The 13,478-nt window shown below is 53.7% G+C and overlaps 1 protein-coding gene across 1 annotated transcript in view; it reads left to right on the forward strand.

Moving 5' to 3' along the window:
• Positions 1 to 711: 711 nt before the first annotated feature.
• The window catches only part of SHANK3 (SH3 and multiple ankyrin repeat domains 3), a 46,832-nt gene continuing 34,065 nt past the window's right edge, over positions 712 to 13,478 (forward strand). The window contains exons 1-8 of the mRNA XM_015568726.1: positions 712 to 863; positions 2,508 to 2,616; positions 2,691 to 2,842; positions 2,937 to 3,104; positions 3,263 to 3,379; positions 3,709 to 3,786; positions 4,631 to 4,697; positions 10,239 to 10,513. Coding sequence (XP_015424212.1) covers positions 759 to 863; positions 2,508 to 2,616; positions 2,691 to 2,842; positions 2,937 to 3,104; positions 3,263 to 3,379; positions 3,709 to 3,786; positions 4,631 to 4,697; positions 10,239 to 10,513 — 1,071 coding nt within the window. The 5' untranslated portion in view covers positions 712 to 758. The remainder of the gene's footprint in view (positions 864 to 2,507; positions 2,617 to 2,690; positions 2,843 to 2,936; positions 3,105 to 3,262; positions 3,380 to 3,708; positions 3,787 to 4,630; positions 4,698 to 10,238; positions 10,514 to 13,478) is intronic.

Raw genomic sequence — 13,478 nt, forward strand, 5'->3', positions numbered from 1 at the left:
ACTGAGCTCCGAGGCGTGAGAAGTTCGTGTGGGAGCGGGGGCTTTGTGTGCAGGGAGCGATGTGAATTGTGTGTGCGGTGCGTGTGGGGTGTGTGTGTGCGTGTGTGTGTGCGCGCGCAGGGAGCAGTGTGCCGGCCTGCAGTCAGCAGCGTGTGCGGTGGGAGCCCAGAGCGTGATTCCAGGGGTTGGGGTGCGAGCAGGGGTGCGCCCAGAGCGTGTGTGGAGTAAGCCAGCGCGTTATCTGCGTGTCGTCAGCCCCCTCCTGGGAGCCTGTGAAGACAAACCTAAGCCTCCTCATCTGCTCACCCATCTGTGCTGTACAGGCCAGCAGTGCCCTGTCAGGCATGGGGCACAGGCTCGTGGTTTGGGCGGAGGGATGCCAAGTGCAGTGAACAATGAAATAAGCGTTATGGTAGCGGAGCTCCGACTTGGCTGGGCCTCTGTGGTGGCCCAGGGTCAGTTCTGCTCAGAGAGTGGGTGTCAGGGGAGGGAAGCCTGGATCCAGATCTTGGAAGAGGAGTGGGGTTTCCCAGGGAGTCCTGGGGCAGGACTGAGACAGAAAGCCCACTGCAGGCCAGGGGCAGTAGGCGAGGCGCGTGTCCCTCTGAGCTGGTTGGCTCTGTGCCCATGGTGGTGGGGATGGGATCTGTGTAGCTGGCGAGAGGGGTTCTGTGCTGAGGGGGCTGATCTGCGTGAGGCCTGAGCCGCAGAGGTAAGCAGGACTTGGTTTTGTGCGAGCGTTCACTCAGCCCAGGAGGATGCCTTTCCCTGCCTTATTTTTACCCGAGCAGTTTCGATACAAGAGGCGAGTGTATGCCCAGAACCTCATCGATGATAAGCAGTTTGCCAAGCTTCACACGAAGGTAAGGAGGCAGCCACGCGGCTTCGGCTCAGCCTATTTTGTCCTGTGGTCAGGGGCCCAGAGCAGGGGTGGGGGCTGGAGGGCTGGGCACACTCCAGGCCTCACGGGTCTGGGGTAGGTGGTCTGGTGCTGGGTTCTGGTAGGATCAGAACCTCTGGCCCACCCTGGCTCAGGAGGATGGAGTGCAATGGGGCACATGCCTTGGTGAGAACCTGGGGTGGAGGAGGGGAGAGAAGTGAACAAGCACCACCATGGTCACTGGCGGAGAGGGGATCACTCCGTGCACACCAGGGCTGGGCACTTGGAATCAGGCATCTCGTTAGTTCCCTCCGGGAAGGGACTGTCACCCTGTGTGGCACAGGAAGGTACTGAGTCCTGAGCAGTTAAGTGACTTGCTCACTGTGCAGCCGTGAAGCTGGGCTGAACCCAGATCTGTCTGACCCTGGGGCCTGTGCTGGGACACCCTGTGGGTCACTACCGGATGCCATTGCTAGGGGCCACCTTGCTGCCTCCTCTGAATGCGGGAGGGGCAGCCTCCCCACAGGTAGACCCCACCTCAGGTTCCCATGAGCCAGGGGATGTTTGCTTGCTGGGCACTTCTCTGGAGCCTAGACAAGCTCCAGGGACCCCTCTGTGTCCCAGTGACCCCTCTGTGACCTTGGAGTCTCCATGCCAGACTTCTCTGCTGCCCAGAGCACGTGGTGGTCAGCGAGGTGACGCTGTGGCTGCAGAGACTATTGTGGCCCCTTTGGGCCCTGTTACCCTGGTTCCTCCCATGGTTACTTCTCCTCCAAAGTCCCACAGGATATTGGTGACTCCTTTTTTAAAAAAATATATTTTTATTGATTTCAGAGAGGAAGGGAGAGGGAGAGAGAAATAGAAACATCAATGATGAGACAGAACCATTGATCGGTTGCCTCCTGCCTGCCCCATACTGGGTGGGGATTGAGCCTGCAACGTGGGCCTGTGCCCTGACAGGAATGGAACTGTGACCTGGTTCATAGGTCAATGCTCAACCACTGAGCCACGCTGGCCAGGAGACACTGGTGACTCCTGCTCTTCAGTGAGCCCTGCTTGTTTTGGGGATGAGTTTCAACCTCACACCACGGCCCTGTGTCTCCTCCTGCCTGGGCTCCAGCTGCCCCACCCTGACACCACCCACCCTGGATCCGGCTGAGGCCTCTCCCTCAGTTGTCCTGAGCAGCCTGAGGAGGCCCTCTCCTGTGGAGTGGTCCCCGTGCTGCCCTCTCCCGTTTCTGGTGTGCGTGCGTGTTTCCAGCCGGGCACCTGCCTGTGCACGAAGCTTCTGTAGCAGCGGGGACTCGGGGGCTTTGCCGGGCGAGGTCCTGACACAAGCGGGGCCACCTGTGGGTGGAGAAGACCCCGAGGCCTGCAGGGGGCGAGCGCATGTGGCATATGGGCCAGGGAAGAAACAGGCCACCTTAGACCCCCTAACAGAGCCCTGATGGGGACGGGGGATGGGTGGGCTGGTCCTTGCCTGGGTGGCCTTGAGGCGCTAGTATCAGGTGAGGAGCCGGGCAGCGTGGATGCTCCCCAGGAGGCCTGAATCTGGCTGTTGGAAGGTGGGTGACGGCCTGATGATGGTGGTTGTGATGGGGCTGACCAGGATGGCCGGGTGTTCCAGGCGAACCTGAAGAAGTTCATGGACTACGTCCAGCTGCACAGCACGGACAAGGTGGCCCGCCTGCTGGACAAGGGGCTAGACCCCAATTTCCACGACCCTGACTCAGGAGGTGAGAAGCAGTGGGGGAAGGGGCATGGCTCTGGAGTGACTGGAACATAACCTTCCTCTGTCCCTTGAACCCAGAGTGTCCCCTGAGTCTGGCAGCGCAGCTGGACAACGCCACGGACCTGCTGAAGGTGCTGAGGAATGGTGGTGCCCACCTGGACTTCCGCACACGCGACGGGCTCACGGCAGTGCACTGTGCCACGCGCCAGCGGAACGCTGCGGCTTTGACGGTTAGTACCAGCAGGGCCGGGTCTGGAGGGGCATGTGGACCAAGATGGGGAGGAAGTTGGGTCCAGCATGGACACTGAGGCTCCTCGCCCTCAGACCCTGCTGGACCTGGGCGCTTCACCTGACTACAAGGACAGCCGTGGCCTGACACCCTTGTACCACAGCACCCTGGGGGGCGGGGACGCCCTCTGCTGTGAGCTGCTCCTCCACGACCATGCTCAGCTGGGGACCACTGATGAGAATGGCTGGCAGGAGATCCACCAGGTGGGCAGGGAGCCCTGTCAGGGGGGTGAGGTCCTGGGCTCTGTCGGGCGTAGGGGCATTTTCGGCTCTCTCTGCAGGAGTTGGGATCCCAGCCCCCCTGCAAGCGTGGGGGTCCCAGGCTCTGCCAGAGGCCCAGCAGCACCCCCCTCCTTCCCTAGGCCTGCCGCTTTGGACACGTGCAGCACCTGGAGCACCTGCTGTTCTACGGAGCTGACATGGGGGCCCAGAATGCCTCGGGGAACACGGCCCTGCACATCTGTGCCCTCTACAACCAGGTGTGACTGTAGGTGTACACGTGTGTGTGGGTACGGGTGATCCCGTGCAGTGACTACATGTGTGTACACGTCTGATCCGGTGTCCCTCCATGCATGCTTGTTCTGCGTCTGCAGTGAGCTGTGGCCCTGCAGGCCTACGTGTGCATGTCTGTTTCCTGAACACACGTGTGTTCTGAATCACAGGTGTGCATTGTGTGCATCTGGGCCTCCTGGGCCAGATGGGACCTGTTGTGTACTCCTGCCTTGCTCCTCTCATGCCATGCATGTATGCTCTGAATGTGTGGGTGTGTGCTGTCACCCCATGACCCTCACTCCCACACTGCCAACAGGAGAGCTGTGCTCGTGTCCTGCTTTTCCGCGGCGCCAACAAGGATGTCCGCAATTACAACAGCCAGACGGCCTTCCAGGTACCAGAATGCGCAGGAGCGAGAAGCTACTCCCAGGGTGTCTGTCTCTTTGTGGCTATACCTCTCTGGATCTTGGTTCTTCCCTGAGACAATTTCCCCCGGGTGGGGTGGGGGACCGGGTGGCCAGCAGTGGGGGACTGACTGATGGGGGTGGTCACTGTGGATGGTGAACTCTCACTTTCTGGGACAGGCGGGTCAGAGGGCTCTGGGGCCAGGGGAGAACAGATGTGGGTCTGACCTTCCAGAGACAGGAGGGTGCAGAGGTGACGGGGGTCAGAAGGGTGGTCCCAGCTCCTGACTAATTTCGGTATGTTTCTGAGTCCTTTCTCTGGCCGGGTTTGGTTCTCGGCCCCGGATGACTAGATGGAGGGGTGTCCATGTCGCCTGAAATGTGTGGGAGGAGTTGGGGACCACGGAGAGAGCTGGGGCCTACCAAGGAGATGTAGGGAGAGCAGATCAGGCCACCATGCTATCCAGCAGGTGCCGAGATGGCAGTGGAGGGCCTGTGGGAGGACCAGATGCAGGGGTGAGGGAAGGGCAGAGGGAGGGTGACAGGAGGGAGGCAGTGGGGAGCTATGGCTCAGAGAGGAAAGGTGGTATGTGGAGGGACCATTGAGAGAATAGGTGGAGTGACCAGCACGCCCCTGTGTGCTCAGGGCTCTTCTGGTTTCAGCTCTGTGTCCCAGGACATCCCTCAGTCCTGGGCAGACTGGTGGGAGAGTTAGGCGGGGACAGGGTCCGAACCTGGGGCCACCAACCTCCAAAGACAGGAGCCCCAGGAGCCACCAGGGCGCAGGGATGGGGAGTGTGGTGTGGCTGAGCCTCCCCCGTCCTCCCACCCCAGGTGGCCATCATCGCGGGGAACTTTGAACTGGCGGAGGTCATCAAGACCCACAAAGACTCGGATGTCGGTGAGTTCTGCCCACCCCAGGTCCAAGTTGAAGGTGGGTTTGTGGGGGTTGTCTGAGGTCAGCGGGAACATGACAAGGGAGCCCTCATGCCCTGAGCTGCTTCTTCCAGCCCTGGCTGCCAGCTGTGCTCTGTTCTGTGAGTCCATCTGTGGCCCCTGCAGGGCTGGGGAATAGGCTGAGGGAAGGGAAGAGCCTGTGCAGAGTGGACAAGGGTCAGGGTCAAGGTCAATGTCAAGGTCAAGGGCATGGTTAGGTTGGGGCTTTTGGTTGGGGCCAATGCTGGGTTTAGGGATCCGCTGAGGTTGAGAGGGGGTTGAAATTAGGGTCAAGGCTCGATTTCCCAATAGGTCAAGTGTAGGACTAGCCGGGGGTATGGGACAGTGGCTGTGAGCCCCTGCCCACAGCAAGAATGAGGTTGAATGACAGGGTCACCCTCCCGTACAGGGTCACATCAGTGTGATGCAAGCACACAGGGATGAGGTGCTGTCCTCAGGGCCAGATGTGTGAGTGACTTGTGTGGTCCCAGAAAAAAAAACAGACTTGCCATCTAGTCTCGACTCCAGGGCAGGCAGGAGCACGGGGCTCCGCCTCACATGTAGCCTCAGGGAGGTCTCCTCCCCCCAGTCCCTGGGGCTGTGGGCTGGTCTGAGATCTGTCCTAGGAACCCTGCTATCCTGCTCTGGGGTGGGGAGCCTGGAGCGGCAGGAATGGCTGGGCCTCCTTTTCAAGGAAGAGTATTTTCTGGCCAGAGGCCACCCCTCCAGGTACCTGGCCGAATGGTGGCTCCCATTTTGGCTCCCCTGTGTCCTGGTTGGCCCGGCTTTTCTGCCCATGGCTCTCTCTGGAACACAGACTCCCAGGCTCCCCTTTCTGCTCTGAGTAACAATGAGTAGCAGAGAGCCAGGCGGGTCTTAGGGCTAGGGCCCTTCTCGGTTGTAATGTAAGGTGACTGTCAGGTCTGGGGTTGAAGAGATTAAGGCCAAGTTCACCTTTAAGGACCTTTCTCTAGAGCAGTGATGGCGAACCTTTTGAGCTCGGTGTGTCAGCATTTTGAAAAACCCTAACTTAACTCTGCTGCCGTGTCACATGTAGAAATTTTTTGATATTTGCAATCATAGTAAAACAAAGACTTATATTTTTGATATTTATTTTATGTATTTAAATGCCATTTAACAAAGAAAAATCAACCAAAGAATGACTTTGCGTTTGACCTGTGACACGCGTGTCATAGGTTCGTCATCACTGCTCTATAAGGGTCTCCCCTGAGTAGCCCTCTCAGCAGCAAGGCTCGCTTATGGCCCCTGATGCCCGAGCAGGGCCGGGACCATAGAAATGGGTAGTAGGTCCTGGGTGGGCGAGTCCAGGGCAGCAGTGTCCATCTGCTGAGTGAAGTGGTGTCGGGTGGGCTCTGGCTGACAGAGCCGTGCTGAGGTTGGAGGTGTGCTGGGCAGGAGACATCTCCGTCTGGCTGGGCTCGGGCTTGCAGTGGTTGTCAGCCTGGGAGGATCTGGGTCCGAGGACGTGTGGCGTCTCTCTTCTGTTTGTGGTCCTCTAACTGTGGGAAAGCTGCTTGGGGCCTCTGTGCCTCCATTTCTCTTAAGCAAAAATGATCTTTTACGATTATTTGCACCCACTTCTCACCTCTGACCTCATGTGGGATTCGGTTCTGTGGGTCTGGACTCTGGCCGTGGCCTCAGTCCAGCTGATTGAGGGGAGGAGGCTTGCCTGAGCCAAGCGGAGCAGCAGGAAGGCCCCAGCTGCCTCTCATTTTTGTGGCGTGGACAGAGATGCTCGGGCACCTGGGGGCACCATTATGGCAGCTGACTGCCTGGCCGGCCCAGGGTGCGCTCTCTGGTTGGGGTTAGAAGTGCCGTAGGTGGGTCCAGGTCTGGGGCCAGCATCCAAGTCACTTAGGCCGGTGGCGATTGGCTCTGTGGCCGCTCACCTCTTTCTGCTCACTTGTCACACGCACACTTAGATGATACAGCCTGATGTCCCTGAGCCACAGGCCAATGTAGTCATGAGTATTTATTATAAACGCTGTTGTTGTCTAACTTACCTTCTCAGCAACCCACCCTCCATGAGTGATTATTAGTTCACGATTCCCGAGGGGGAAACTGAGTCACAGCCGGTTCACGGCAGAGCCTGTCTTCAGACCTGGACCATCCAGGGGTCTGTTCTCCCCACTCCCTCTGCACATATTCACTCCAAGGACACGCCCTCAGGGACAGATGCAAGTTGCCACGTCCATCCCAGCTCTTGAACCTGGGTGGGGCCTGCACGCAGAGGAGCTGGAGGAAGCTCTGCCCGTCTACCCCTTCCTCTTCCTCAGGGAAGGAGCCCACCTGCAGGGGCTGCCAGGCTGGGACCCGTCACCCTCAGGGGACAGGACACTTGGGTCTCCTGGCAGCTCCACCTGCCCCTCTAGGCTGCCAGGCCTGAAATAGGACCCTGGCCTAGGAGCAGCCACCTTCAGACCCACGTCCCCCAACAACCCATGCGCACACTCAAGCCCGTGTCTGCACGGACTTGTGTCTGAAGGTGCACTAGGGAGGCCCCCACCCACTCTCATGGCACATCTTCTCACCTGATCACATCTGACTCAGTGAACCTGGATGGAGCCTGAGATTCCGAATTTCTAAGACGCTCCAGCTTAAGGTGAGCCTGCTGGTCCATGGCCCACACTTCTGTCACAGGCGTCTAGAATAGGGCTTGGCAAACGATGCCCTGCAGGCCAAATCCAGCTCCAGTCAGCATTTTTTGTTTTTAAATTCAGGCTTTAAAATTGAGGATTTAAATTTCATTTAAAATTAAATTCACATAACAAAATTAACTATTTTAAATGGAATAATTCAATGGTATTTAGTACATTCACAGTGTTGTACAACCAATTCTATTGAATTCCAGAACATTTTAATCACCCCAGAGAAAACCCTATATAACTAAGCAATTATTCCACATTCCCCTCTTTCAACCCATGTCAGTCACTAATATATTTTCTGCCTCTATGGATTTACCATTCTGGATATTTCATATAAATAGAATCAGACTATGTAACTCTTGTCTGGCTTCTTTTTGCTCAAAACATTTTCAAGCTTTATTCAGATTGTAGAATGCATCACTGTTTCATTCCTTTTGATGGCTGAATAATATTTTTTTATTTGTATATATGACATCTTGTTTATCCATTCATCCTTACGTGGAGACTTGGGTTGTTTCTGTCTTTTGGCTATTGTAAATAGCGTTGCTATGAACATGTGTGAAGAGTATTTGCTTGAGTACCTGTTTTCAGTTGTTTTGGGGTATATACGTAGGAGTGGAATTGCTGGATCATATGTTAATTCTGCATTCAACTTTTTGAGGAACAGCCAAATTGTTTTCCGCCATTTTATAATTCTACCAAGAATGTGTGAGGGTTCTAAATTCTTCAGGTCCTCACCAAAACGTGTTCTTGTCATTTTTTTTTAAATATGGCTCTTCCAGTCTGAGCGAAGGGACATCTCATCGTGGTTTTCAGTTGCGTTTCCCTGATGGCTGATGGTGGTGAGCATCTTTCATGGGCTTATTGGCCACTTGTACTCTTCTTTGGAGAAGTGTTTGTTCTAGTCCTTTGCCCAGTTTTTAATTACTCGCAGAATGAGTCAGGAAGTGTTCCTTCCTCTTCCATGTTTAGGAAGAGTTTGAGAAGAATTGGTGTTAATTCTTTAAATGTTTGGTAGAACATTTAAATGTTTGGGAGATTTGTGATTACTGATTCAATTCCTTGGCTTGTTATAGGCCTGTTTAGATTTTCTCTTTCTTCTGGAGTCAGTTTTGGGAATTTGTCCATCTCGTCTAGCTTATCTAATTTGTTGGCATATAATTGCCCATGGCATTCTCTCACATTCCTTCTTAATTCTCTAAGATTGGTGTAACGCCTCATATTTCATTTCTGATTTTAGTTACATGTGTCCATCTTTTCTCTTTTTTTCTTAGTCTAGCTAAGGTTTGTTCAATTTTGTTGATATTTTCAAAGAAATCGCTTTGGTTTCATTGATTCTCTCTGTATATCTAGTCTTTATTTCATTTATCTCTGCCCAACCTTTATTATTTCTTTCCTTCTGCTAGCTTTGGGTTTGGTTTGCATCTTTTTTTCTAGTTCCTTAAGATACGTAATTAAGATATTGATTTTTGAGACTTCTATCCTTTTTAACCATAGGTGTTTTCAGCTATAAATTTTCCTCATAGTATAGCTTTTGCGGAATCTCATAAGTTTTGGTACGTTGTATTTTTGTTTTCGTTTTCACAAAGTATATACTAATTTTCCTTCTGATTTCTATTTTGACACATTGGATGTTTAAGATTGTGTTGTTTCATTTTCACATATTTGTGAAATTTCCTTTTTTCCCCTGTATTTGATTTCTAGTTTTATTGTGATTGGAGAAGATACTGTGTATGATTTCATTGTTATAAAATTGATTGAGACTTGCTTTGGTCTGTCTCAATGAGGAATGTTCCATGTGCATTTGAGAAGAATGTGTGTTCTGCTGTTGTTTTGTGGAGGGTCCCTGCCCTCCCCTGTTTTTCTCCATGTATGTATATATCTTGTTAGGTCTGTTGGTTCAAGTCTTCTATGTCCTTATTGATCTTCTCTGTAGATGTTCTATCCATTATTGAAAGTGAGGTGTTAAAGCCTTAAGTATTTTTATAGAACTATCTATTTCTCCAAATGTGTCAATGTTTATTTCCTATTTTTGTTTGATACTCTGTTTAATGAATATATGTTAATAATTGTTAATCTATTTATGAATCGACACTTTTATCAACATAATGTCCTCTGTCTCTTGTAACACTTTTTATCTTTAAGTCTATTTTGTCTGATATGAATATAGCTACTTAGCTCTCTTTTGGTTTCTATTTACATGAAATATCTTCTTTTATCTTTTTACTTTAAACCTGCTTGTGTCTTTGGATCTGAGGTAATTCTTTTGTAAATAGCATATAGTTGGACCATGTTTTCCGAATCCTCATCTGCTTTTTAAATAAAGTTTTATTGGAACTCAGCCACAGCCCATTTGCTTCTATATGTTTGTGGCTATTTTTGTGCTGCGGCGGCGGCAGTGTTGGGTCCTGCAACAGAGGCTGTGTGGCTTACGAAGCTTGAAACGGCGACTGGTTCTTGACAGAAGTTTGCCAGCCCCTGGTCTAGATGCTCCCTCACAGTCTCCTGGGTGGAGTAGCTCCATGGCCCGTACAGCAGCACCTGGTGAGAGTTGTCACCAAATATGTGGCCTGGCCTGTCTCCCCTGAAATGAGCAGTTCTAAGACCTCGCCTGGCGACAGGAAGACCAGGCTCTGCCCCTGAAGCGCCAATTGCAGGCAGTTTGGAACGTGACCCAGTGGCAGCTTCGGGGTGGCCAACTCTCCTGGATTGCCTGGCACTGAGGCAGTTCCTGGGACACAGGACTTTAGTTCTAAAATCTGAGAGCCTGGGCAAACCAGGACAAGTTGGCCACCCCACCTGGCTGCCCAGAGCCTCACCTATGTGCCCCCCGCCCCCAGTACCATTTAGGGAAACCCCCAGCTATGCAAAGCGGCGGCGGCTGGCTGGCCCCAGTGGCTTGGCCTCCCCACGGCCCCTGCAGCGCTCAGCCAGTGACATCAACCTGAAGGGCGAGGTGCAGCCGGCAGCCTCCCCTGGACCCACGCTGCGCAGCCTCCCCCACCAGCTGCTGCTCCAGCGGCTGCAGGAGGAGAAAGACCGGGACCGTGATGGTGACAAAGAGAATGACGTCGGTGGCACTGACGCAGGCCGGGGCAGCCAGAGCAACATCAGGTAGGAGGGTATGGGAGGCCCCTGCGGGTCTGGGCTGGTGGGTGCCAGGACCCAAGCTGGGAGGAGCCGGCATGGGGGCGGGCAGGAAGAGGTCGACGGTGTCTAGCACCTGGTGGGCTGAGGCTTGGGGTGGGGGACTCCTCCCCATGGATCTCCCTGGATGAGGAAGGGAGAAGGTGAGTCCCTGTGGGCCGAGGCAGCTCCCCCACGTTCATCTCTGGTGGGAACTGGACTTCCTCTGAGGACAGTGGGCAGCTGAGGAAGCATATAGGGAGGAGAGGGTCTGATCAGACCTGTGGTTTAGAAAGGGTCTTGCCATACCAGGAAGGAGGGCTAGGTGGTGAGTGGTAGGGGTTATGGCTTCCGCTCCAGGAGAGCTTAAAACCTGCAGGTGGTCCTTAGCCCTGTCTCCAAGGGGAATCTTCATCTTTCTACCACCTCTCCAGCCAGGACACTGCGGTTCTTCTCTTTACCCTTTACTGTGAGCGGTGGCACCCTGAGAACAGGGGCATATGAGGCACTTGGCATCCCCAGGACACAGGACAGACACCTGGCTAGAGCCCCACTGGCCGTTGCTGGCTGTGCAGTGGGGAGTGATGGGGGCACTGGCTCTGCAGACAGATGGCCGGGGTCCATGCAATCCTTGCACCTGCTGACCATAGGCTTGGACAGGTCGGCCAACCCCTCTGTGCCCGGGTTCTCATCGGTAAGGTAGGACTAATCCTACCTAAGTCATTTCCTTCTGGAAGCCTTCTGAATCCGGGCAGGTGAGGGGTCCCTATGAGAAGCCCCTGGCCCACAGTGCCGGCCAGCCGCCGCTGGTTAAGGCGTCTCTCCTTCCTGCACCTCCAGGGCAGGAGCCATCGTTCCATTTTAAAAAATCCTCATCGGAGGACATATTTTTATTGATTTTATAGAAAAAGGAAGGAAGATAGAGAAAAACATCGATGTGAGAGAGAAACATTTGATTGGTTGCCTCCCGTACGCACCCAACCCAAGATGGGACTCGCAACCTAGGTATGTGCCCTGACTGTAATCGAACCTGCAACCTTCTGGTGTATGGGATGATGCTCCAAACAACCGAGCCAGCCACACTGGCCAGGGCAGGAGCCATTGTTCTAGCTTCCCAGTTTCCCCAGAGCGGGTCGTAGAGAAGGTGCTGGCGAGACACTGTTGAGTGTGTCACACAAGCAGCTGTTTTCACAGTGACAGCTGGGCTGCATCGTCTAGCTCAGCGGTTCTTAACCTGTGGGTCGCGACCCCTTTGGCAGGCGAACGACCCTTTCACAGGGGTCGCCTAAGACCATCCTGCATATCAGATATTTACATGCCGATTCATAGCAGTAGCAACATGACAGTGATGAAGTAGCAACAAAAATAATTTTATGGTTGGGTCACAACATGAGGGACTGTATTTAAAGGGCCAGAAGGTTGAGAACCACTGGTCTAGCTTAACCTTGACCCTGCACAAGGCTGTTCTGTCAGTGCCATTTTATGGATGAGAGTCCTGACACTCAGGTGGGATAGGTGATTTGTCCAAAATCACAGAGCTAGGAAGCAGGTAGATCCGATTCCCAAACTTCTAAGCCTGTGCTCTGCAGAGGGCTTGGGGTGCATCAGGAGCTGATAAAACCCACTTTGTCACCTGTCATTCTCCTTGCTCGTGTAGCCTTGATTTGTGATGCCTTCTCTGTCTGCGTCCTTGCCCAGACTCCAAGGCTGCCTGTCCTGCCCCAAATCATCTCAGTTCTCCCTGAAGTTTTTGCATGTCCCATGGATTTTTTAAGGGTGGGACAGTCCAGTGGCTAAAACGGGGGTGGGGAATGTCCAGCCCATGGGCGGTATAAGGCCCGTGAAATCATTGGGTCTGGCCCTGCCAAGGCATTGGGGGTGAGTTAATGAAATGTTTGACCAAATACTGCAGGCTCATTTTTAAGTTGATAATTTTGTATGGCCCGTGAATGATGTTATAAATATCCAAATGGTTCTTGGCAGAAGGAAGGTTCCCCACCCCAGGGCTGAACAAACTTCTGGGTGTTTCCGTTTTGCAGAGGGTCGTTCCTGCTTGGAGCTGTGTGGATGCCCTGCTTTCATTGATCTTTTGTATGTTCCTTCGCCTTTTAGCAAACGCAAAAGCAAGACCTGCTCTGTGTGTGGCGCCAGCTCACTGCTCTGTAGGGGACGCCAGAATTATCAGTATTATTTTTCTACAAACATTTAGTTGGTACCTAGGGTGCTGGAAGTGGTGGGAGCTAGTAGCAGGAGGTCCTGAAGGTCTTGGGACAGTGACAGCGAGGGCCCAGGGCTAAGAAGCAGTGAGGTGGGCAGAGATCCAAGTAAGGACGCTGTCCTGTGAGTGGCCAGGAGGGGGCTGAAGAAGTTTGGTGAACCTGGAGGGAGAGGGTCTCTGAGGGGGTCACCTTTGGTCCAAGGAGAGAAAGTGGCATTTGAGCTGAGATGGGGTGGGGTGGGTGGTGGAGGGAGGTGGTGGCTCCGTGGCGCCCCATGTTGGCAGAGCCTGGAAGGGAGTCCCTAGTCCCCCATCCCACCCCCAGATCGCACCAGCATCACAGGGCAAAGGAAAGTGGGGTGGTGGCTGAGAGACAGTAGCAAGGGTTGGAGTAGCTTGATTAGAATATTGAGGTGTTGGAAACGCCATCATAAACATCCCAGAGGAGGGAAAGGAAGGTATCCATGTGTGTGGCTGGGCTGTGGCCACTTCTCAGTCCCAGAGAGCTACTGGTTGAGGATGTGGATACAGCCTGCCTAGGTACTAGGGAGCCAGTGCAGGCTTTTGAACAGGGCGAAGGTGGAGGACCCAGGCCTCAGGTTCGGTGCCCAGCGGGGGACAGCAGTCGGGGTAGCTGGTCAGCACCAGTGTGCATGGGCCTCGGGCAGGTATCCAAGGAGTAGAGGACCCAGGTGGAGGGGGATTAAGGCGCCGGATGTATGACAGCCAGCGGTCA

This window comes from Myotis davidii, unplaced genomic scaffold, assembly GCF_000327345.1.
Source record: "Myotis davidii unplaced genomic scaffold, ASM32734v1 scaffold845, whole genome shotgun sequence".
Classification (NCBI taxonomy): Eukaryota; Metazoa; Chordata; class Mammalia; order Chiroptera; family Vespertilionidae; genus Myotis; species Myotis davidii.